At 38.7% G+C, this 26,046-nt stretch overlaps 1 protein-coding gene across 5 annotated transcripts in view; it reads right to left on the bottom strand.

Moving 5' to 3' along the window:
* CERT1 (ceramide transporter 1) overlaps positions 1-26,046 on the bottom strand; it is a 118,862-nt gene that overhangs the window by 73,945 nt on the left and 18,871 nt on the right. For all 5 annotated transcript variants that reach the window (XR_012130540.1, XM_037000292.2, XM_073235010.1 and 2 more), the window contains exon 3: positions 1,498-1,614. Coding sequence is in view for 4 of the 5 variants with exons in the window: in XM_037000292.2 (XP_036856187.1) it covers positions 1,498-1,614 (117 nt within the window). In the remaining variant the exon portion in view is untranslated. The remainder of the gene's footprint in view (positions 1-1,497; positions 1,615-26,046) is intronic.

The following is a 26,046-nucleotide window of genomic DNA, read 5'->3' as shown; positions in this document are numbered from 1 at the left end:
TCTGGTAAGTAAACTTACATGAGTTATGTCATGCATTCCTCACAATAAGAAGAGGTTAATTACCATGCCCAAGGTCACATATGTCATTCATGGCAGAGGCTGCAGTGTCTGAATCCATGTCAGCCTGGTTCCAAAGCACTGAGATTCTGGAATTCTAGCTCATTTCTCTTTTAATTAACAGAAAATGATTTCCCATATTTCCATTTTTAGACTCTCTTCTTAAGTAATGTACCAAGATAACTAAGATTCACAAAATATTTTACACCAATATAACACTAAAGCTAACACAGGGAGAAAAGATGGCCAACACAGCCAGTTTTCCTTAGGCTGGGAAAAATTCATAATCAATAATTAAGAAATAAAAGCTAACACATGATCATTATTAAGAATGTACATGTGCCTGTGGTATCCCAGGCCAGATTGGTTTTTCTTGTTTTGTGTATGTGCTTAGATGTTTTGTACCTGTTAAATAACCAAAACAGATGTTTCAACTACAACTCCTGAAACCTAAATGAACAAGTATAGACAAGTATGTGAACAAGTACAAAGTTCTCTTAAGTCACATGCAAGAAAAGCACGCTTTATTTTTACCTTCCCTATTCCTTGTTTTATCACAATACACTGAGTTAGCTAATAATACAGGTTTACTAATATCACACATTTCTTTAGTTTACTTATCATTTATAAGAAGTCAGACACTAGCTTTAAGTTACAGTTGACCCTTGAACAACACAGGGATTAGGTACACTTGAAAATCCATGTATAACTTGTGACTCCCCAAAAACTTTACTAACAGCTTACTGTTGACCTTACCCATAACATAAAGTTGATTAAAACATATTTTGGATGTTATATGTATTATATACTGCATTCTTACAAAAAAATAGGCTAAAAAAATGTTTTTTTCAAATAGTTGCAAATCTCCAAAAATTTTTCCAATGTATTTATTGAAAAAAGTCTGTGAATAGGTGAACCCATGCAGTTTAAATCCATGTTGTTCAAGGGTCAACTGTACAAGAATGTGGTTTATACATTTATATAAGACTTTCTGAAAGTTTATTGGATAGCTTCATATTTATAAAAGTTTACACTACAATTTAGCCAAATGGTTACAGATGACTACAGAAATTAACACTTGAAGCTTTTCAATACTAGCGTTTTATAATCCAATATTATTTTTAAAATCCTATTATTCAGATCATATAAAAGGCATTTATTATGAAGCAAATCCTACATATGAAAATCAAGGTTTTATTAAATAGGACATATTTTGTTTTAATTAACAATTAAAAATATTTATCATAGCAAATTCCCTTAGTGCAGCAAAGTGTTCGAAATAAAATTATTTCAAAAATTTTACCTGTACTGCTTTAATCTTTACCAGCCAAATAATGTTCACCTTTTCAGCAACATGTTACATTTCAAGATTATTTTAAAGGAGTTACCACTTGTCTCTTGCCTAGTCCTCCAGGGACAAATCAACATTGGAGACCCTACCTTGTGCTGTTCAATGGCATCTATCCAATGCTGTCTGTGGTCTGGATCCTGAGCACGAAGATACCAAACACTATCGTTTACACTAATATCAAATCGACATTCATCAAAATCATGAGGCTGTGGAGAGAGAGCAGAAAGTAAAAAGTAAAGCTAATTATATTCTTAGAATTGTTGTACCCTACAGTCAAAAACATGACCATACCCAATCTGGTTGGAGAGACTATTATTACTCTTTTACTTTTCTAGTCAAATAATTTTTTTGAAGACATGTCAGATAAAGAGCACAACAATGGCATAGTTACCAAAACCTAAGTTTCATTCACTATTCTTACATGAATTGATACATAAACTAAAACATATTTTGAAAAGAAAAAAAAAAGAGCATTGTTCATCAAATGCTTTGAGTTATCTTAACTAGTGGGAACCCAATCAAGAGCATAATAAAAAAGGATCATATTAAGTTTTAGGAAAGATATTTCTTCTTGTCTCCATTATTCAAAATAAATTCACATCATGAATAGTTTTACTTCATTCAACTTGATAAACAAGGTAATTTTATATTCTATTACAAAATAATGTAACATATCCTCCCAAGTATCTCAAATTAACTTCTAGGCTTTTAGATGTCTTTGACAGTAATAGCCAGGAGAGCTTCCAATGAAAAGCAAAAAAAAATGAACATTACACCTTACCTATGTTAGCTAGAGGAACTGCCTGAATCAAAATTTAAAAATCCAGTGAAAACAGTCAACTATTTGTTTCACTGTTTTACATTCTTCATAGTAATATATAAAATCAACACTTTATATCCTTATTTTTTACCCAATAAATGAATTCAAATGGGATTATATCATATCTTCTACCAGACAGCTGTACAGAAGAGTCAATTTCCTCTCCTGTGAACCATCTTAGTCTTAGAGGGAGGGAATCCTCTCTGGTCAACATAACAATAAACTTACTTACTGAACAGAATCTATATAGGGTACTGACAGCCTTTATTATTTATTCTCTCCCCCTTTAATAGCAACAATCTTTTCTCTCTTTTTAAGTTTATTCAGCAAAAAGAACACAACTCCACAATGTCCTTTAGCCTATGAAATAATTTTTCTTTCAAGCTTAAGACAACAAATCATGGTTCTGACAGGCTAAAGGATACAAGTTAAACACTTTTTGAATCACTAAGTGCTGGGCACCATAGTTAGGAATACAGTGGGAGGTAGAGTGTGCTAGAAAGTAAAAGGAAAGACAATGCATACCCTGCTTCAGTAATCATGAATATAGAAATACATACAAAAACAACATTTATCACTCATAAGTGCAATACTGACTATAAGTTTTACTGAATGTCAAATATTCAGAAATCTTATGAATGGAGACCAATTATTGAGAAAAGCTTCATGAAGGGAAGCCTATACATTGTCTGACAACAGAGTAAATAATTTAACTGATCAGTCTACTATTCTAAGTAGCCTGCAAGTTTTTAAACTTTTACTTCAGAATGATTCTATTTCTAGTTACTATTCCTAAAAATGTTTTACATTTTGAACTGTGTTCAGTATTCTCATTAAAGCTTTAGAAAATAAAATACATGTAGTTCAAAATTTACTAGTTTCTTCAACAAACATTTTTCCAGCTTTGACATGTTCAGAATTTCCTCACAATCATCCTGATCTATGCCACATTTAAAATGCTCCTGAAAACAGGAACCTGCCACTAAGCTTCCTCTAAATTTGAGTGACTTAATAAAATCTATAATCAAAATAAGTAAAATCTGCTGAATTACTAAATCTGCCACATATATAAATTATGATATCTTCTCCTTGTTTTTAAGTTTAAAAATATGGAGAACTTCAAGCTTTTATTAAATAGTTATACACAGAAATAGAGTAAAATGACAGTCTAGAAAGCTGGGATTAAAGAATTTGAAAGCTTCATATGAATGTCATACATTTATGTGAGATGCATTATCTCAGAAATTACTTACAGAGATGGAGATGACAAAAATATACACAAGGTAGTCATTTCTACCACCAACAGCCTGAGGGGTAGGTGGCATAAAAGAGGGATGTACCAACTGTCAGGTGATGCAGAGTCAGTGAACAACACAGAAGTCATGAAGCCCAAAAAGTGAAAAGGTGACAGAAACTAAGTATACAGGACAAAGGAAATGACAAATTTGTTAAGAGAATGTGTTTTAAGAGAATAAATATACATGGAATTGTATATTTCATGTATATGAAATTGAAGTCTAGACAATAAAGCTCACCGCATGTCTCAACACACACACACACACACACACACACATATATACACTTTCCCTCACATGCTCTCACATTTGCAACCACCCTCACAAACATTTGATAGATTGCTTCAATCCAAATACAGGTGATTCTGTCTTTATTTAAGATTCTGGTATTTTGTTCATTATTCATATTTTAAAAATATATTGCATTAAAATACCATTTATCTGCATTACTGAATTTTTTTAATGCTCCTTTAAATTCTACAACTGAGGTTAGCCCCTCATTGGTCTCACCCTAGTCCTAGTCAATTATTAGAAAGAAATAAACATAGGATAAAGGCCAAATAAGATGAAAAACTTTGAGAGATAGTACACATTGAGAGACAATATGATCTAACTTCAGAGAAAAAAACCAACTAAAAAAATTTAAACTAGAGATAAGGCAACAGGCAATGAATAATAAACTAGCAGAGCTAAGAAAAAAGAAACAGTTGAACCCACATCAGAAGCAGCAATTAAAAGCAAACAAGGCTAAAAGGGGCACAGTGGACAGACTTGAGAAAAATACCAAGTGAAAGAAATATAGTAAGTAGACAAAAGAGGTCAAGCAAATGTTTTAGATAGTATTTTGAAAGAGAATGTAACAAAACATTCAAAGATACTATATTTACTTTAAATAAAATATTCAAGTTACAGATCAGAAAGATATACTATGCTCAGGAAAAATGGACACAAAATGAAGACTTATTCTATGAAGTTAAATTATGAAGAAAGGAAATATGCTATAGAACAATGTTTCTGTAGCTTTTTACATGATCACTCCACCCCAGGAAAAAAATAACTTTTCCTTAGTGAGAGAAATTAAATACCAAGGAATAAGACTGACCAGATATTTCTGGGAGGACCATAAACTATTCTAATATCTAAGATTATTTAACTTTCCCAAGAACCTAGTATCACCCCAACTGACAATGCAGGTATAGAGAAAGTCAACTACATAAAGGAAGATGTAGATTGGTCTCACACTTTATCATGTCAACATTCATTGCTAAAAACAAAAAATATATCAAAAGGTGAAAAGGCACTTATGTCTACTGTTGCAGCCTTAGTCTTTAGGGCTGCTGTAACAAAAAAACATAGATGGAGTAGCTTAATTAATAGAAATTTCTTAGAATTCTGGAGCCTAGAAAGAAATGCAAGACCAGGGTATCAACATGCTTGGTGAGGGTTCTCTTCATGGTTTGCAGGTAGCTGCCTTCTAGCTGTGTCCTCAAATGGAAGAGAGCTGGTCTCTTCATCCCCTCATAAGGGTACCAATTTCATTATGGGGGCTCCACTCTCATTACTTCACCTAAAGCCAACTACCTCTTAAAGGTTCCACTTCCAAATATCATCACAATGTAATTAAGGCTTCAACATATGAATTTTGAGATGACACAAACATCAGTCTATAGTATCCATTATCTATCAAAATAACCTTAGAGGAACAAGAGAGACATAAATCCACAAAGAAAAAGAAAAAAAAGTCAACAAAATTTAGCGGTGGGATGTGGTAGCTGACTTAGGTGAGAAAGCTGAAAATTAAACATCTACAAGGAAAAAGAAGACAAAACAATCAAGTCAGTTTGTATGCAACCCTGGAAGAGCAAAGGATCTAGAGGCACCAGGTAGCCCTAAAGATAAAGGCATGGGTGGAACTGAAAACAGAACTGATCAAAGGTCATTAAAAGATGCAGTTAGCCCCTGGTACCCTGTTTGGCCAGCCCAAAGTTGGTGACTACTCACCTACCACTGTGTGATATCATTAGAGGTCCTACCCCCAACTCTCAGAGAGGTTATCAGTTAGTTTTAAGAAGTAGGGACATCCCACCCAAGAGAGTGGAAAGGAGAGGAGGGGGAAAAAATAGGTAAGGAAAAATGTTTACATTAAAGGTTTCTTTTCCCTATTGACTCCCAGAAGGCTAGCACCCATATTTGCTCCTTCCATCCCCTTCTGCCCATTAAAGAAAAATTCTATTGGAAAATTATGTCATCCAAGAGAAAAGGTATATAGTCATGATACTTAAGTGCTTCTCACACAGGCACTTAATCATTATGAAAGTTCTAAACCAGGAAGATAAGAAATATTTACCTTTCAGAACTGGAATATATGTTTTACTGAAATGAGAGAGTAACCAAGAGAAGAGGCAATTGAGATCAAGGAAAAGCAGCAGCTAAGGGACTTCCCACAAAGACAGTAAGGAAAATGCCAGCAACAGAGTTATGAAGACCCAAAAGTCTAGATTAGAAGAGTATGATAGGATGCTTTTAGAAGGGATTTCTCTAGTGGGGTGAAAAAGAAGAATGAAAAGTCTGTCTAAAAGTTAAACTCAGTGGATGGGCATAGGAGACTTACCTAGAAATTCAAAAAAAGCCAGCTAAATTTTTAATAAACTTTATTGAGATATAATTAATGCACAAAAATTTTATTCACTTTAAGTTCATAATTCAGAATATTTTCACTTGTATACAACTCATGAAATCACTGCGACAATCAAGATGTAAATGTTTTCATTTCCATGACCCTTCTGAAGATCCCTCACACTCAACTGTAGAGCATCCCTTCCTCTGCTACTAGCTTCCAGAAATGAAGGATCTGCTTTCTTTCACCATATATTAGCTTGCATTTTTTACAAATTTATGTTAATGGAATCAGAATGAACTCTTCTATGCCTGTTTTTACACAGTATAACAATTTTGAGATTCATCCATTTTGCTATGTCTTACCAGTAATTCATTCTTTTCATTGCGGAGTAGAGTTTAATTATATTGGACGTAAACATATTTTGCTTATTCACCTGCTGATGCAGTTGTTTCCAGTTTTTGGCTACTGAAAAGTTTGTTGTGAGAGTTCCTGTCATTGTACGGATATATATTTTCATTTTTCTTGACCTAGGGGTGTGATGGCTGACTTATAAAGCAGGTATATATTTAACTTTAAGGAACTGCCAAAAGTAGTTCTATCATTTCACCTTCTCACTGGCAACCTATCAACGTTGCTTAACATCCTTGCTTGGGTTTTCCTTTGGACTCTATTCTGTTTCATTTATCTAAATGTGTATTCTTATTCTAATAACACTGTCTCAATTGCTGCTGCTTACCAGTCTTAAAACTGTATAGACTAAGTTCTCAAACTTTACTCCCCTTTTACAAACTGCTTTGACTGGTTGAAGTAGTTTGCATTTACACATGTATTTCCAGATGCATTTTAGTAACAGGTTGCACCAATTCACAGATTTTCTATAGATTAATATAGCAAGATATGATATCTTAACAATACTTCTAATCCATGGACATAGTATCTCCCCAATTACTTAGGTCTTCTTTACGTTAGCATTCTCACGTAGTTTGCAGTTTACACTGTACAGGAATGATGAACAATGCCAGAATGATTCCTAAATATTTTGTTTATTATACTACTTACATGGAATTGCTTTTAAAATTTCACTTACTATATAATACATTTCATAATTGTGTATTATCCTTACATTCTACAATCTTATAAATTTTACTTAGTTCTAACTGCTATTTACATAATAAACCCAAGGAAACTACAAAACAATTACGTCATCTGCAAATTGTTAAACTTCTGCTTTCTGCTCTTTGGCCCTTTTGTATTTTTTTTCTTGTCATATTGAAATGACTAGGATATCCAGTACAATGTTAAATTTGAAGTGGTAAGGGCAGATATCCCTGCCCTGTCCCTGATCTTAGCAGAAAAGCATAAAATATTTCACCATTAAATATGATGTTAGCTGGATTTTTGCAGATGTCCTTCATTAGGCTGATAGTCCTTCCTACTTCTAGTTCCCTAAGAATTTTTTTTTTAATTTAAAGGAGTGCTGGACTTTGTCAAGTGGTTCTTTTGTTGTTGTTTGCATCCACTTAAATTTGTTACAGGTTTTTATCCTTAGTTTGTTAATATATTGAATTATGATGATTGATTTAGTGACATTAAATTACTGTTCCATTCCTGAGACAAAGCCTGCTTGGTCATGATGTATAATCCTTTTGATATTCTACTACGTTTTATTTGGTAGTAGTAGGTTTAGGTGTCATGGCTATGTTGGCCACCTAACATGTTGGAAACAGTCTGTATATGATTGGGATTATTTCTTTGAATGTATTACAGAACATACCATTGAAATCATGTGGGCATGTTGTCTTGATAGGGAGGTATTAACAACTTCAGTTTTTTTAGACACTGGGTTATTCAGATTTTCTCTATCTTAAAAGCATTAGAGGGAAAAAATAAGCCTATATTTACATACATATTACTTTTTCTGATGCTGTTCATTAGTTTCAAAAGATTTGAGTTTGCCTCTGGTGTCTTTCTCTTCAGCTTGAAAAACTTACGGCATTTCTTGTGATACAGAGATCTGCTCACAAATTCTCTTAATTTCCCTTTATGTGAAAATATCTTTATTTCACTTCATTTCTGAAGAATATTTTCATTGAATACATAATTCTGGATTGATAAAGTCTTTTTTTTTTTTTTTTGCCTTTCCTTACATTATAAGGTATCTTTTAAGCCTTTATGGTTTCTAATGAGAAATGTATGGTAAGCTGAATTACTCTCCTCCAATATGTGTCATTTTTTTCTGGCTACTTGTAAGACTTTGTATCTTTGTTTTTCAGCAGTTTGACTATGACAGGGGTTTAAGTCTCAATTTATCCTATTTGCTGTTTGTTGAGCTTCTTCGAACTGTAAATTGGTATTTTCCACCAAATCGGTCAAGTTATTTTTTTTACCATAATTTCTTTTAAATATTTTTTCACTCTTCTTTCCTCCTCTCAAGACTTCCAACACCCAATTAATTTGAAATTGCCCTACAGATCTATGAAGTTCTGTTCATTTAAAAACAAACACAAAAACCTTTCTGTTGTTAAGAGTAACCTCTTAATTATCTATGTTCAAAATCCTGACTATTTTCTCTATCACCTTTATCTGCTACAAACCCATGTGGTGAATGTTACTTCAGATAAAAACATTCTTTTCAGTTATAAAATTTCCACTAGTTCTTTTGTATATTTTTCTTTTTTCTGCTGAAACTACCTATCTTTCCATTTATTACAAGCATTTTTTATTACAACTTTACATAATTACAAAAGCTGCTTTAAAATCCTTGTCAAGTAATTACAACATGTGGTTCATCTTGAATTTGGCAATGTTCTTATCTTTTCCCTTGAGAATGCACTGTGATATCCTAGCTCTTTTTATGTTGAGAAATTTTGGGTTTATCCTGGACATTGTGAATGTTAGGTTGTGAACTGTGGATTCTGTCATATTGCTCTGAAAAATACTGTTTTTGTTTCAGCAGACAGTAACTTTTCTTAGACTCCAATAGCCAATTCTGCTGTGTGTTACTGGGAAGCAGCTAGGACCTGAGTTCAGAGCACCTGCAGTCCGGCTTACACACACACAACTGAGGGGTCAGGTAGAAACTTGGACAGAGTTTTATACTCAGAATTTGGGATTCCCCTTCCCTGGCTCTTTTTTTATGGGTTTTCTGCTCATTAACTGAGCTTCTGCTACTTCTACAGCTAAAAGACAGCAGGTTTTCTTTAAAGGAATTTTAGTTTTCCCAAATCTCTGCCATGGTGGCAGTGATTCAGATCATATTTCAGACTACTTTTCACCTGCCTCACATATTGGTGGTTCAGGAGTCAACCAGCGACCAGGGCAAAGTTTTTCTGTATTATTTTTTCTTTGGTATCATTAATACACAATTACATGAGCAACACTGTGGTTACTAGATTCCCCCCATTATCAAATCCCTACCACATACCCCATTATAGTCACTGTTCATCAGCACAGTAAGATGCTATAGAATCACTACTTGTCTTCTCTGTGTTATACTGCCTTCCCCTCTCCCACATTATGTGTGCTAATCATAATGCCCCTTTATCCCCTTATTCCTCCCTTCCCAACCACCCTCCCCCCAGTCCCTTTCCCTTTGGTTACTGTTAGTCCATTCTTGGGTTCTGTCACTCTGCCATTTTGTTCCTTCAGTTTTTGCTTTGTTCTTATACTCCACAGATGAGTGAAATCATTTGGTACTTGTCTTTCTCTGCCTGGCTTATTTCACTGAGCATAATACCCTCTAGGTCCATCCATGTTGTTGCAAATGATAGGATTTGTTTTCTTTCTTATATTCCATTGCGTATATGTACCACATCTTTATCCATTCCTCTACTGATGGACACTTAGGTTGTTTCCATTTCTTGGCTATTGTAAATAGTGTTGCAATAAACATAGGGGTGCATATATCTTTTTCAAACTGGGCTGCTGCATTCTTAGGGTAAATTCCTAGGAGTGGAGTTCCTGGGTCAAATGGTATTTCTATTTTGAGTTTTTTGAGGAATCTCCATACTGCTTTTCACCATGGTTGAACCATTTTACATTCCCACCAGCAGTGTAGGAAGGTTCCTCTTTCTCCACATCCTTGCAACATTTGTTGTTGTTTGTCTTTTGGATGGTGGCCATCCTTACTGGTGTGAGGTGATATCTCATTGTGGTTTTAATTTGCATTTCTCTGATGATTAGCGATGTGGAGTATCTTTCATATGCCTGTTGGCCATCTGAATTTCTTCTTTGGATAAGTGTCTGTTCAGATCCTTTGCCCATTTTTTAACTGGATTATTTGCTTTTTATTTGTTGAGGTACTTGAGCTCTTTATATATTTTGGATGTCAACCCTTTATCGGATCTGTCATTTATGAATATATTCTCCCATACTGTAGGATGTCTTTTTGTTCTATTGATGGTGTACAGCCTTTGCTGCACAGAAGCTTTTCAGCTTGATATAATCCCACCTGTTCATTTTTGCTTTTGTTTCCCTTGCCTGGGGAGATATGTTCATGAAGTTGTTCATATTTATATCCAAGAGAGTTTTGCCTATGTTTTTTTCTAAGAGTTTTATGGTTTCATGACTTACATTCAGGTCTTTTTGATCCATTTTGAGTTTACTTTTGTGTAGGGAATTAGGCAGTAATCCATTTTCATTCTCTTACATGTAGCTGTCCGGTTTTGCCAACACCAGTTGTTGAAGAGGCTGTCATTTCCCCACTGTATATCCATGGCTCCTTTATCACATATTAATTGACCATATATGCTTGGGTTAGTATCTGGACTCTCTAGTCTGTTTCACTGGTCTTTGGGTCTGCTCTTGTTCCAGTACCAAATTGTCTTGATTACTGTGGCTTTGTAGTAGAGCTTGAAGTTGGGAAGCGAGATCCCCCCTGCTTTCTTCTTCCTTCTCAGGATTGCTTTGGCTATTCGCGGTCTTTTGTGGTTTTGTATGAATTTTAAAACTATTTGTTCTAGTTCATTGAGGAATGTTGTTGGCATTTTGACAGGGATTGCATTGAATCCATAGATTGCTTTAGGCAGGATAGCCATTTTGACAATATTAATTCTTCCTACCCAAGAGCATGGGATGTTTTTCTATTTATGAGTGTCCTCTTTAATTTCTCTTGAAGAGTTGTTGGCAGCCGCGCTCAGAAAATAGCGCCCAATGCAGGGCAGCCGGAAGGCCCCGAACTTCCTAATGACAAATCATCCCACACCACTAAACTACATGCTAATTGCGCCATGGCATAAGGACCAATGAGACCCACCAAATGGTTATGCTAATAAGGCATATGGAGCCGCACCAACCAGGTCAGAGCATGAGAACTATATAAGCAAGCCTCTCCTTCCCCTCTGGGTCCTGCCCAACTCATTTGTTTCACAAAGAGCTGAAGAATAAAGCTTTCTGCAGAAGAATCCTGCTGTTGTTGCATGCTGTTCTTGCCGGCGAGGACAGGGCACGCGACAAGTGGTGCCGAATCCCGGGAACCAGAACATCACCGGCACAGGGAGGACCCTTCAGACATCTGGAGAGGATTCAGAACTGCAGGTCAGAAGAAAGCCCGGAGGGGTAAGTTCCGAGAGGCCCCTGCTTTTTAGGATGATGGTTGATGGTTCTCTGTAAATAAGGAGGCACCATGGGGAATGCACCGTCATTAGTCACGGCGCTGCAGACAGCTCTCAAAGAGCGAAACTTGAAGGTCTCCAGCAAAGTCTTAGGATCTTTTGTGAAGGAGATAGACCGTGTGGCCCCCTGGTTCATTTGTTCAGGGTCCCTCTCAATCCCGAGCTGGGACAAACTGGGGAAAGATCTTGATAGAGAGGAGGAGGAGGGTAGCCTGAGGGGAGGCACCAGGCCCCTCTGGAAACTGATTAGAGCTTGTCTGCAAGATGAGAGATGTGAAAAGGTAATAAAAGAAGGTCAGAGAGCATTGACAGATATCCAAGAGAGCATGTCAGAAACGGAACGGGAAACAGAGAGCGCGCGCGGCCGAAAAAAGGCCACAAACACGAAGGTAAAGAAACCTCAGAGTGAGGGAGAAAGCCCGCCTAGGGCAAAAGCGAAAGAGCCCCGAGAAGCGAGTGACGATCGCCTCGGAGAAAATAGTAAATACCCCTGGAAAGAGTTGAGGGACCTCCAACTCTCCAATAGGGAATCTGAGGAGGAATTAACGTCCGCAGAGGAAGGGGAAGAAAATAAAACCGCAGAGTGTAGAAGTAAGGGAACCAGCAAAGTTGAAAAGCGGACCAAGGAAAAAATGAAAGTAGGGTGTCCCCCGACGCCTGTTGCCCCGCCACCTTACGTGAGTGGCGCACTCTCCTTTTGCCACCCAGATACTCTTCAGGCAATTAGACAAATGTTTCCTGTATTTGAGGATAATGGCGTACGCTCTCACCAGCCCCTGAGCCATAAACAAGTTAAGGAGTTAGCAGAATCCGTTCGGGCTTATGGAGTCAGTGCTAACTACACCATAGCACAAATTGAAAGACTAACAGAGACAGCCATGACACCCGCAGACTGGCAATATGTAACTAAGGCATGCCTTTCTAGTATGGGGCAATACATAGAATGGAAGGCATTGTGGCATGATATCAGTATGACCCAGGCACGCGCAAACGTGGCCGAAGGACAGCCTGCGTGGTCATATGATATGCTGACGGGCCAAGGACAGTGGGTAGCCAACCAGACCGCCTTCCCCTTACAGGTATACGCACAAATAAACACGTGCGCTGCCAAGGCATGGAAAGCCCTCACCAACAAAGGAGAAGTATCAGGCAATTTGACAAAAATTATTCAGGGGCTGAGCGAGCCATTTTCTGACTTTGTCGCTCGTATGATGGAGGCCGCAGGCAGAATATTTGGAGATCAGGAACAAGCAATGCCCCTAGTGGAGCAATTAGTATTTGAACAATGTACCAAGGAATGCAGACAGGCGATAACACCCTGGAAACAAAAAGGGATACATGCCTGGTTGAAAGCCTGTAGAGAAATAGGAGGGCCACTCACCAATGCGGGCCTAGCCGCAGCCATATTACAGAGCCACAAACAAGCCAGGATCACTAACAGAAGTATCAAATGCTTTCAATGCGGGAAATTAGGACATATAAAGAGAGAGTGTAGGAGCCCAGCTTCAGAACAAACAACCCAAAAGACCCCTGGGTTGTGCCCTAAGTGTAAGAAAGGCAGGCATTGGGCCAATGAGTGCCGGTCTATTAAAGATATAGAAGGGAAACCCTTAGAACTGCCAAAAAACGCCCAGAGGGGCCCCTGTCACCAGGGCCCGCAAATATATGGGGCAACAAGCACGCAAGTGTCATTCGGGAACAACCAGGCCCCCCAAAGAGAGCCACTTCAGGTTCCGCGGGATTGGACATCCGTGCCACCACCAGAATAGTGTTGACTCCACAGATGGGAGTTCAGCCTATCCCTTCAGACTTTAAAGGCCCCCTACCACCAAATACCATTGGGTTACTCCTAGGGCGCTCTTCTGCTGCATTGAAAGGCCTGGTAGTTCATCCCGGAGTCATAGATCAAGATTATGAAGGACAGGTAAAAATCATGTGTTCGGCCCCTAGAGGAATCTACCCTATATCTCCGGGAGACTGCATAGCCCAGCTCTTAGTTTTACCTAGTCTCCACGCCAATTATCCTGCTACCAACACGGAGAGGGGAGAAAGGGGCTTCGGCTCCTCTGACTGGGATTCAGCCTTCATAGTATTAGATTTAGCAGACAGACCAAAATTAACTCTTCAAATAGAGGGAAAGAGCTTTGAGGGAATCCTAGACACTGGAGCAGATAAAAGTATTATCTCTGCAACCTGGTGGCCCTCCAAGTGGCCTGTGACCCAATCCTCACATTCATTACAAGGTTTAAGATATGAGTCAAGCCCTTCAATTAGTGCCAAACCATTGAAATGGCGAGCTCCTGAAGGACAAGAGGGTACAGTCACCCCTTATGTACTCCCTCTACCGGTCAATTTATGGAGGAGGGATGTCATGAGAGACTTAGGCCTCAAACTCATTAATGAATACTCCACCCCCGCCCAAGGCATGATGATGGACATGGGATACATCCCTGGCAAGGGGCTGGGGAAACACCAACAGGGACACATAGAGCCCATCCTGCCCAAAGTAAAGAATGACCGTCACGGCCTGGGTTTTTCATAGGGGCCATTGAAGATGCCATGCCCATACCTTGGCTCACAGAAGAGGCCGTATGAGTTCCTCAGTGGCCCCTATCCTCTGAAAAATTAGAAGCAGCTCATTGCTTAGTGCAAGAGCAGCTCCAAGTGGGACACCTAGAACCCTCTGTGTCCCCATGGAACACACCCATATTTGTAATCAGGAAAAAGTCAGGATCATGGAGGTTGCTTCATGATCTGAGAGCAGTAAATGCTCAAATGAGAATGCTTGGACCTGTACAATGGGGACTGCCACTCCTCTCTGCCTTACCCACAGAATGGAAAGTGCTCATAATAGATATTAAAGATTGTTTCTTTTCTATACCTCTAAGCTCCAAGGACAGGGAAAGATTTGCTTTTACTTTGCCAGCTATTAACCATGAACAACCGATGCCAGATTTCAGTGGAAGGTCCTCCCTCAAGGAATGGCAAATAGCCCCACCATATGTCAACTGTACGTTCAGCGAGCGCTAGACCCAATTCGTAAGACCTATCCCACGCTAAAGATCATCCATTACATGGATGACATCCTTCTTTGCTCCCCACAACCAGCGGAAATAGAAGAAGCATATATAGATCTCACTAGATCCCTAGAAAATTGGAGACTGAATATAGCAAGCGAGAAGGTCCAAAAATCTAGTGTTAGCAAATTCCTAGGAGCAACCATTTACACAGATGTAATTTGCCCCCAAAAGCTTGAGATAAGACATAATCAATTGCGAAATTTGAATGACTTCCAAAAACTCCTAGGGGATATTAATTGGTTGCGCCCATACTTAAAGATACCCACCACTGAGTTGACACCACTGTTTAAAACCCTAGAAGGAGACCCACAACTAACGTCACCGCGCTCCCTCACACCTGAGGCATTACAAGCCATTCGCAAAGTGGAACAGGCTTTGATGACAGCACAGCTAAATAGGGTTCAATTGAATGAACCCTTTGAGTTGTGTGTCCTTCCCACCCCAGAGCTGCCAACAGCAGTCTTATGGCAGCACGGCCCACTGATCTGGATTCATCCCCAAGCCTCTCAGGCTAGGACAATAGAGTACTATCCGGCAGCCGTGGCCAAACTTGCTTTGAGAGGAGTAAAAACCTCCATGACACATTTCGGAGAGGCTCCAGCTAAAATTATAACCCCTTACAGCGTAGAACAGATACAAGTATTATGTGCTATGAATGATGATTGGGCCATACTTGCTTACAGTTTCTCAGGAACCTTTGATAATCATTTCCCTAAACATCCCCTCATCAACTTCGCCAAAAATCATCTCCTAGTATTCCCTCGGGTCACTAGCCTAACCCCGCTGCCTCATGGAAAAACAGTTTACACGGACGGGTCTAAGACAGGCACAGGTGCCTATGTCCATGATGGCAAAGTTGTGACAAAAGGCTACACGCCTGACACTCCACAAATAGTGGAATGTCGCATAGTCTTAGAGGTCTTACAAATCTTTCCTGAACCTTTAAATATTGTGTCTGACTCCTGTTATGTAGTTAATGCAGTCAAATCTCTAGAAGTGGCCGGGCTAATCAAAGCGTCCAGCCCAGTAGCCACTTTGTTCAAACAGATACAATCAGCACTACTTCATAGACAATCTCCTTTGTATATAACTCATATCAGAGCACATTCAGGCCTTCCCGAGCCTATGACTCAAGGCAACCACCTGGCAGACCTCGCAACCAGAAATATAGCTTTTCCACTGCTAGACCCTATCACCACAGCTTCAAAATTCCATACACAATTTCATGTCACTGCCGAAACACTGCGCAAGCGGTTTAGCATAACCAGGGCCGAAGCTAGGAACATTGTCCTTAGCTGCCAACATTGCTGCAGCTTCCTTCCCACACCTCATGTTGGGATCAACCCCAGAGGTATTAGGCCTTTACAAGTTTGGCAAATGGATGTGACGCATATTTCGTCTTTTGAGAAACTGAAATATGTACATGTATCCGTGGATACTTGTTCAGGAGTCATCTTTGCCTCCCCATTGTCAGGAGAGAAAGCTTCCCATGTCATCCAGCACTGCCTTGAAGCTTAGAGCGCATGGGGGTTACCACAGATTCTGAAAACAGACAATGGCCCAGCCTATACCTCTACAAAATTTGCTCAATTTTGTCATCACATGGGGATAAAACATATCACTGGCCTTCCCTACAACCCACAGGGTCAAGGGATTGTGGAACGCGCGAACCGCACGCTCAAATCCTATTTACTTAAACAAAAAGGGGGAATTGAAGATATACCCCCCACACCAAAAACTGCCATAGCCCTAGCACTTTTCACTATAAATTTTTTGAATCTGGATGCTCAAGGCCATACAGCAGCGGATCGCCATAATCAGTGGCCAAAAGACCCACAAGAACTAGTAAAATGGCAGGACGTGTTATCTAACCAATGGAAGGGCCCGGATCCAATCATAATCAGATCCAGGGGAGCTGTGTGTGTTTTCCCCCAGGGTGAAGAAAATCCCTTCTGGATCCCGGAGCGCCTAACGAGGAAAGTCCTAAACAAAGGAGATGACTTTGCTGTACCTCCTGACCCTGCTCCTGACACTGGAGACCCCGACTCAGAGAGTATTGAGATGGGGAATCCTGTCTGCCTTTCCTAAGCCTATGCCTGTCCGTTTCAATGCAGCCGTTTTTCCCCGCTTTTTCACCACCAACTCTAATATGAACTTGCCCTACCTAGAAAAGGACACCCTAACAGCCCCGTTGGGGGAAAACCGATCCTTCGTAACTAATGGGTCATTATGCTTCACCACTCAGAATCTAGCTGGCTGTATCTCCCTGAAACGGAGGAAATACGGATGGTTCAGTGACATAATTCTAGAGGCCAGTGGCCTCCCCGTTATGTCAGCTAAATTTGAAGGGCCTAATAAGGAAGGGAGCCCGCCCTATAAGAACATGACTATCCACCAGATGGTTCTCTGGATCAATGGCACATTTGTACACTCTCCCAGGAACAATTCCACCGACAAGCCTCGTCAACCCAAATATGCCTCCCATTGTGTGGGCGACTATGAGGGAGAGCTGTGGCCCTGGACTGACTGTCAGTCAACTGTAGTAACGTGAGCAACTGAGAGGCAGGAGTTTACCATCTCCCCAGATATGGAGGGACAGCCAGCCAATGAGGCTTGGTGGCCAGTAAAGGTGCTCGAAGGCGAGTTTCATCAGCAGCTGAGCATGAACCCCTTCCATAAATGGATGCTGTGTGGAGTCAATGGCTCGTGTACCAACCTCTCCCCCTTTTCCGCCCTCCAGGGTGGGGGAATCGGTGTAAAAAATATCACCTTTTGGTGCGAGAATAACCACATGCGCGCACACTGGAGCATGATCATGACCCATAACAACGAGAACTACACGTGTTCAGCAAAATCAGGTCCAGAGTCACCTAATTCCCTTTTTCCACCTTCTCCAGTATGCGTATACCCCCCATTTCTGTTTATCTTATCCAATAGTAGCTTTGACTCCTGCTCCAATGAAACCTGCTTTCTGTCTCAGTGTTGGGATGCGCGTAACTTTACCAATGCTTTAGTAGTCCGCATCCCCCGTTGGGTCCCTGTTCCCGTAGACGCCCCTAACACCATGACTCTGTTTCGAGAAAGGCGTGATTTCGGCGTTACAGCCACCATAGTGCTCCTGATCTCCGCGACCGCGGTCGCAGCCACCGCCGCTGGTATAGCTTTAGACACCTCCATCAAATCGGCTACAGAGCTCAATAACCTTGCAGCCTCAGTAGCTTCTGCCCTGGACCAACAGTCCACACTTGATGGCAAACTGAAAGGAGGAATAATGATCCTCAATCAACGCATAGATCTCGTGGAGGAACAAATAGAGGTGCTCTGGCAAATGGCCCAATTAGGATGTGAGCGGAAATATCGTGCCCTCTGCATCACTAGCATTCAATATGAAAATTTTACACGGGCAGCTAATCTGTCACGAGACCTGTCCCAGTATCTTTCAGGAAACTGGTCCCAAGACTTCGATGAGACACTAGAAGAGCTGCGGCGAGAAATTATCCACATCAACTCCACCCGTCTAGATATCTCCGTAGAGGAAGGACTCTCTTCCTGGTTCCTCAGAGCTCTCTCCCACGTCAAGGAGTGGGCGGGCATGGCTGAGATGGGCGTGTTCCTGCTTAGAAGTCTCATGCTCTTACTCTGGTTGTTATGCAGACTCCGCAACCAACATAAGCAGGACAAGGTGATCCTTGCTCAAGCCCTAATGGCGATAGACGTTGGCGCCTCTCCCCAAGTGTGGCTCAACATGCTTAAGAAGGAAGCTCGGCTTTAGCTTGAGGTAGCTCTTGCACCCTGAGCCCATGTGGCACTGCACCAGGCCCGAGTACCTCAATGCTTAATCACAGCTTTCTTTAAGAAGCTCATGGTGCAAGAGGGTTGAGAAAAAAGGTCCAAACCCTTTGTACCAAGCGGTCCCAAAGCCAGCCAGAGGATGCAAGGCAAAGCACTGCAAGAGGTCTTGGACCCCTCTGAGAGGCATGCCTGACTGCATAAGGGTAGATGCCCAGAACCCCTCTCCAAAAAGAGGGCATCAAGAAGTATGATAGAGGTCAGGCCTCTGTCTCCGCCTCTGCTGGCAAGTTCCGCCTTGAGCTTCTGTTAGACAAAAAAGGGGGAGATGTTGGCAGCCGCGCTCAGAAAATAGCGCCCAATGCAGGGCAGCCGGAAGGCCCCGAACTTCCTAATGACAAATCATCCCACACCACTAAACTACATGCTAATTGCGCCTTGGCATAAGGACCAATGAGACCCACCAAATAGTTATGCTAATAAGGCATATGGAGCCGCACCAACCAGGTCAGAGCATGAGAACTATATAAGCAAGCCTCTCCTTCCCCTCTGGGTCCTGCCCAACTCATTTGTTTCACAAAGAGCTGAAGAATAAAGCTTTCTGCAGAAGAATCCTGCTGTTGTTGCATGCTGTTCTTGCCGGCGAGGACAGGGCACGCGACAAAGAGTGGTCTTGTAGTTTTCAGAATATAGGTCTTTCACTCCCTTGGTTAGGTTTATTCCTAAGTATTTTATTCTTTTTGATGCAATTGTGAATGGAATTGTTTTCCTGATTTCTCTTTTTGCTTGTTCATCATGAGTGTATAGAAATGCAACAGATTTCTGTGTATTAATTTTCTATCCTGCAACTTTGCTGAATTCAGATATTAGTTCTCGGGCAAAGTTTATACACACAATTCTGAGTTCCCCCTCTCTGGCTTCTCATTTGTGAAATTTCCTCCTCATTTTCAGCAATGCTGTTTGTACATGTATCTTTCTCAGGTTTTCTGGTCAGAAAGACATCTGGTTGGTTTTCTGTGAAGTTTTAGCCCCTCAGTGCCATCACATTGGAGGTTTGGTTCTTATTCTACTAATTGTCAAATACCTTTCCAATGCTCATGAAGGTCAAAGACTTAAAATTATCTGAGCCAAGCATCTCTTTTTTTATATGTACAAATAAGTATAAAATATTAAAATTTCTTTGTTCAACAAGGAAATAGTTAAATAAATCCTATCAGATTTAAACAAAATATTATGAATTATTGCTCTAATTATGAACAACAGAAACTGATTCTTGCTCACTTAAGAAGTTTATTTAGAAGGTATCAGGCTACTTGCATTGCTAAGAAATAAGAGTACATAAGATAAGAAAATGGAAAGGAGCCAGGGGAGACTAACCAACAGAAACCTAGCTGAGACTACAACATGACATTTCTCTATTAAATTAATTCAAAATAGTTAAAAACAGATTAATGTAAAGTCACCAGTAGTCAATAGTCAACTCCAATCCTTCTTATATCACAATAGTCCTTTCTGAAAGCCAGCTGCATAATCTCTTTACATCCCATCATTAAGAGGAGCCAATGTCATCAAACATTAGAGAAAACATCTAATATTAAATCAAAGACTGAACACAGGGGTAGGGAAGGAAGGAATTCTGAATAGTCAATGATGTGGGGATAAAAAAAGAAATTTACACACATATGTGATACATCATGCACATTCAAGTGCACACAATCATACAAAATTCCTAACTCCAACCAGGTCCTCTTTCCTGACCTCCAGACTTTACTTTTGTCTCCTCTTTATCTCCTTTTGAATGCCTAAAAGGTATCTCAACATATACAAAACTTATCATCTGATTTGCTTTTCCAAACTTCTCTTTTGGCTTCAACATTTCTGTAAACGATAACTACCAGTTGCTCAGACCTGAAGTTATCTGGCTCTTCATTTTTCTCACACCCCAAAGGAACCCATCAGCAAATCTGCAACTCTTGTCAGTTGTACTTTCAAAATAAGTCTGGAATCCGATCAATTCTCATAATCTCTACCACCACTATTCTGGGCCAAACCACCATCACCTCTCATCTGGATTATTTACAATAGCCTCCTAAGACTGCCTGATTCTGTTTTTCTACTTCCATCCTTGCCTCCTCCAATCTGTTCTTAACACAACAGTCAAAAGTGATCCTGTTGATCCTGTGTCCAAGGATCAACTCATTCCTCTAGTCAAGCCTCCAATACCATCCCTTCTCACTCAGCACAAAAGTCAAAATCCTTATGACTCACAGGCTCTATGTAGTCAAGCCCCAACCACCTCTCTGGCTTCTTTTCCTCCTACTTGTCCCTGGTCACCTCCCTCTTGTCTACTCCACTCTGGCCTTCAACCTGCCCTGGAGGGCTTTTATCATTGTTGCTCCTTCTTACCTGTTACCTCTTCCCCTCATCCCTTTTTCTCCTTGACATTTTCACTTCTCTGCCCCATTTCACCAATTATAACCAGCCCAAACCTTCCACAATACCCACACACTTTTATCTCTGAAATAAGATTGTGACATCAACTACTATTGGCAATGTGGCATATAAAATAATTGTGCATCTTAAATTTGGTAACATCAAACTCATTAAAACAAGGAATACTTTGCCAGAGAAAGCTTTCCAATTCACCCTACAATAAAAGATGCTAAGATAACAAAAGGTACTTAATAAAAATGTGTTAGTTTATGAGAACAGCACCTGAGACAGATTCCCAGACAAGGTTAGTCTGAATAATTTCATTGTGCCTAACCAGTTTTCTTCCCAAAGTCTTTGTTTTCCTTTTTCATCTGTAAACCTAACTTGCAAATCTTCAGGGAACTATATAGGAAAACAAATTATAAATACTCATTATTTGTTCCAACTTTTATCATTTAACATGTTGACCTAATGCACCTTTTAGGTAATTGGTCTCATTTTTAACCTTAATTTTGGGAATTTTTGAATAAACAAAACCCTTTTAATTTTTACCCTCAAATAAAGACTGAACCATGATCCAGGCAGTCCCCAATTTCTTAATTTTCAATTTGCTTTCATATATAAACCCGAGCTGTCCCATACAGGAGCCATTAGCCATGTGTGGCTAGTTTGGACTGAGATGTGCTGTAATTGTAAAATACACATAGGATTTTGAAGAGTTGCTATAAAACGAAGAATGTAAAATATTTCTGCAATAATTTCTTATGATTGCATATTAGGATGATAGTATTTTGGATGTATTCAGTTAAATAAAATCTCACTTGTTTTTCCTTTCTTGATGTAGCTACAGGAAAATTTTTAATTACGTTATGTGGCTTGCATTGGTGACTCACATTATTTAACTATTGGAAAACCATGATCTAAACCACTTATTTGTTTATCTATCCATGTAACACCAATCAGTGAAATATTTACACATACCTATGGTTTACCAATCACTATTCAGGGCACCAAGGACACACTGGTGAGGATGAACAAGCACAGTCCTGAATTATGCAGAACTTACAAAGCTCACATTAGCCAAATTGCCAAACAAGAAATATATAACTTCAACTGTAACTAGCATAGGTCAGAAAGGTACATACACCATGCTGAGAGAGCCTATAATAAAAGAAAATAATCTAGTCAGGTAGGCCAGGGAAAGTTTCCAAGCAATACTATCTGAGCCAAGAAAGTATGAAAAGGAATAAAGGAAGAATATTCCGGACACCAAGAAAAACACATGTAAAGGCCTGTGACAGGAAAAAGCAAGCCTAGATAAGACACTAAAGTAGTACAGCATGACTGGAGATGTCACCATGAGTGGGAGTCTGGTGAGAAGTGATATTTAAGACAAAGGCAGACCACATAAAACCTTGTAACCCAGGAGACCCAGAAGCCCAGTAGAGAGGATGTATAATGCATTCTTTCTTTTCTTCACTGGACCTGAAATACTTAACTTTAGAAATTTAGATATTAATTCTTTCATCTTAAATTACCTGAACACACCAATAATGGAATCAAATAAAATTCTAATGCTACAAAAATTCAGTGCAGCCTGATCTGACGGAAGCGTTCAAGCACCCCTGTGCAAACCTGATAAAACTTTCAGACTCCTTAGAATGCTTTCAAAAGTATGAAGCAAAATATATAAGATTATAAAGGAAACAGATTACACAGAATTCAAAATTTAAAAAAAATTAAGTGTCTAGTAGCAAATAGTGATACTTAGAGATATCCACAGTATATGTAATGCCATGGGACAATATTTGTAATTTCTGTTGGTAAGAAAGTTACAGATACTGACAATACTAGTATTATTTGTCTACATTAATAATTAAGGAAAATGTTAAATATCAGTTTAAAGTTAGTGAAAATTAAGTTTTAATCTTTTCCCATGATGTCTACATACCTCTTTTGGACTTGCTGTAATGGAATTTTACTGGTAGTAGTTTACAGTTAAAATGAGGATCAGCTACCTGTCTCAGTGATCATAAAAAGCAAACTTCTGTATCCAAGCACATTTCCTATTAATGATAAAACTGTACTACTTCAAAAAAAAAGAAGTTTTGGTAAGCAAAATAACATGAATACACATTTTTTGGTATGTTGTACTCTGCGCCTAAAATTTATTTTCACAAAAAATAAATTTACTTAGCTTCAATCATCTTGTTCAATAATTCTGAATAACATCTGGCTATTTCTGTAAATCAAATTCACACCAGAACTATAAAGATTTTCCATTATTAAACTGACAGGATTTGATGAAGGCATTGTGCTAGGCACTGAAATTACAATTCAGTAAGAAATTTTCATTCAAATAATGTGATGGCAGAGCCCCAAATACATATTTGTATAATGATAACACTATCAGAATGTTACAAAACACTTCCAGAACTTATCTGATTATAATTACCTTATGATCAAGGCATAATTTTAGTGACCTTAACTTCTAAAACTGATTCTTTGTCTTCTAAATACTAAAAACAATTTAGTAATTTGAAAATCTTTGTTTCTTCAAAAAAAGATTTACTTTTACATAGAACTTACAGACATAACAAGAATCTGTTTTAATAAGGCTACTAGATGTGCACTGAAGTTTGGAAACCACTGGGCTACTGGAAATCCTTTCACCTTGAAATGTAAGTGGGCAATTACTGTTTCTCTTGCAGAGAAGAAACAAAAGGGGCAAACAAGATAAAAACACATACATGAAATGATTAAATATGCATTATAAGTTAGACTATCAGGAGGTCACTATAACTAAAGGAGATAACATATGAAATATCTAGCAGAATGCTTATTAGCACATAATAGTAGTTCAGTTAGTTTCTTCTTTTAAAAAATCTTACAATTACGACCAAAAGATGAATAGTAGTTCATAGAAAAGTTGTGGTTTAGGTTAGGCCCAGAGAAAAGATGGTCTTTTGACAGCAGAGGAACAGAATTACAATCTAGATAATGGAGAATTCAATGAGCAATGTTAGCAGAGAATGTCGAGGTGCCAACTAGACAAGCAACCAAGTTGGTATAGGGGATGTTCACTGTTCTCATAACTATTCTGTTTCTGAGATAATCACTATACTTAGCGAATTTCCTTAAGTCTGAACCTTTACATCCATTGTTCAGATTGCTAGCACCAACAGCCCAACAGCAATTTCTCTCCCTTTATGAGTAACAACTCCAGTCAATTAAATGTCAGATCAACTATCAAAGTCTAGAGAACAAGCAGTTAAGAAAATGAGATGGAATAAACCACTAGTCATATCATATATACGCTGGACCTCATATTCAGAGTTTCTGATTCATTAGGTCTGGTGTGGATCCTGAGAATTTGCATTTTTAACAAGTTCACAATTGACACTGATGCTACTGGCCTGGAGATCACACTGTGCAAACAATGTCCTCTGCTGTATCTTCCTCTTATTTAATACTTCCTTATTTTGATGAGGCACACTTTCCAAAAAAAAAGGTTTGCAAATGTTTGTGTTTGTTTGCTTTTTAATTTTTACTATGGGAATTTTCAAACATACACTTCAAAGGTCATTAATTCATGGTCATTCTTGTTTCATCTATATTGATATTCAATACGTCCTCTTTAACAACTTCTATCCTCAAATTCTTATTTCAATCTGGTACTGCTGATTATATGACTGTGATGTAAATCTAGTTCTCAGCTTTCTCAACTGATACTAGGATTTGAGCTTCTCAGATCTACTAACTCAGCACTTGTGTACTTGTTTCCTAGCTTCTAAAGTGCTGTCTTCTATTATTTCCTTGCCTGTTCTCCCTTTTTGGGTCAAAAAAAAAATTTAATCCCTTTATTACTCTTTTTATGGGCAAGGAGATAAAGCAGATGCATTTTTCATGTATGTATTTCCTAATTTTTTAAGAACCAAATGAAGTCTTTCACAACAGAACAAAACCTCAGTTATGAAATTAGGCTATGTGTTAAGTTTTCAGGAATCATTACCCAACCCAGTCTCCCGCCCTCAGATATAATTACTTAAGAGACCATCTTAATTTCTGGATGTGCTTCAACTGGTCATGACTTCTTAGTCTCTTTTACTATAACCAATTTATAAGTGATCTTTTTCTTTTTTTAACTGATGAGTCCTCATTGGTGGGAAAGTTTATTTCTAAAAGAAGTAATTGTTGAGTAATATACATTCTCTAACTTGGGGACCAAAAGGATATCTCAGCCATGGTTTTCTTCCTTCCATGAAGAAAGGTCAGAAGTCAAGTCTACACAGCACTCACTCAAATGAAGCTCAACTGCAAAACTAGCATTCCTGGTGAATTCACTACATAATGAGCTTTCAGCAGGTAATTTTAAATCTAAGCTTTGTTGCTTCAATTAAATGACAGTGTGCCACTACCGACCCCAAACTAAAAAATTAAAATTAAAAAATTGTTAGAGATGTTGCCTCTGTACAAATAAAGAAAAAAATTAATAATAGTTTTGATATCTTTACAAACTATACTGGGAAATAAATAGCCGTCAAGGACTCCTAAGAATTCAAAGCAAAAATATACATTTGAATATATAAATATGTTTAAATGTAAGCAATTTTCTGATGATAGTGACAAAAATCAGGCTGTTAGGTTGGGAAAAAATATTTGCTAAATTCAGATCTGATAAAAAAAAACACATGTCTCATAAAAGTTATGGTTCTTGAATAACATATATAAGAACTTAATATATATTAAGAAACTAAACAGGAACAAATGATTTGAACAGACATCACCAAAGAGCCACAAAGAACAAACAGACGAAAAGATGAGCAATATCCCTAGTCATTACAAAATTGCAAACTGAAACCACAATGAGGTATTACTACACACCTACTAGAATGGTTAAGATTAAAAAAAGAAATGCTTAGAAAAACACTACGCAACTGGAATTCTCATACACTGTTAATGGGAATATAAAATGGTACTGCCGGCAAT

This window comes from Manis javanica, chromosome 1 (assembly GCF_040802235.1).
Source record: "Manis javanica isolate MJ-LG chromosome 1, MJ_LKY, whole genome shotgun sequence".
NCBI lineage: Eukaryota > Metazoa > Chordata > Mammalia > Pholidota > Manidae > Manis > Manis javanica.
This window is presented reverse-complemented; position numbering and strand designations above follow the sequence as displayed.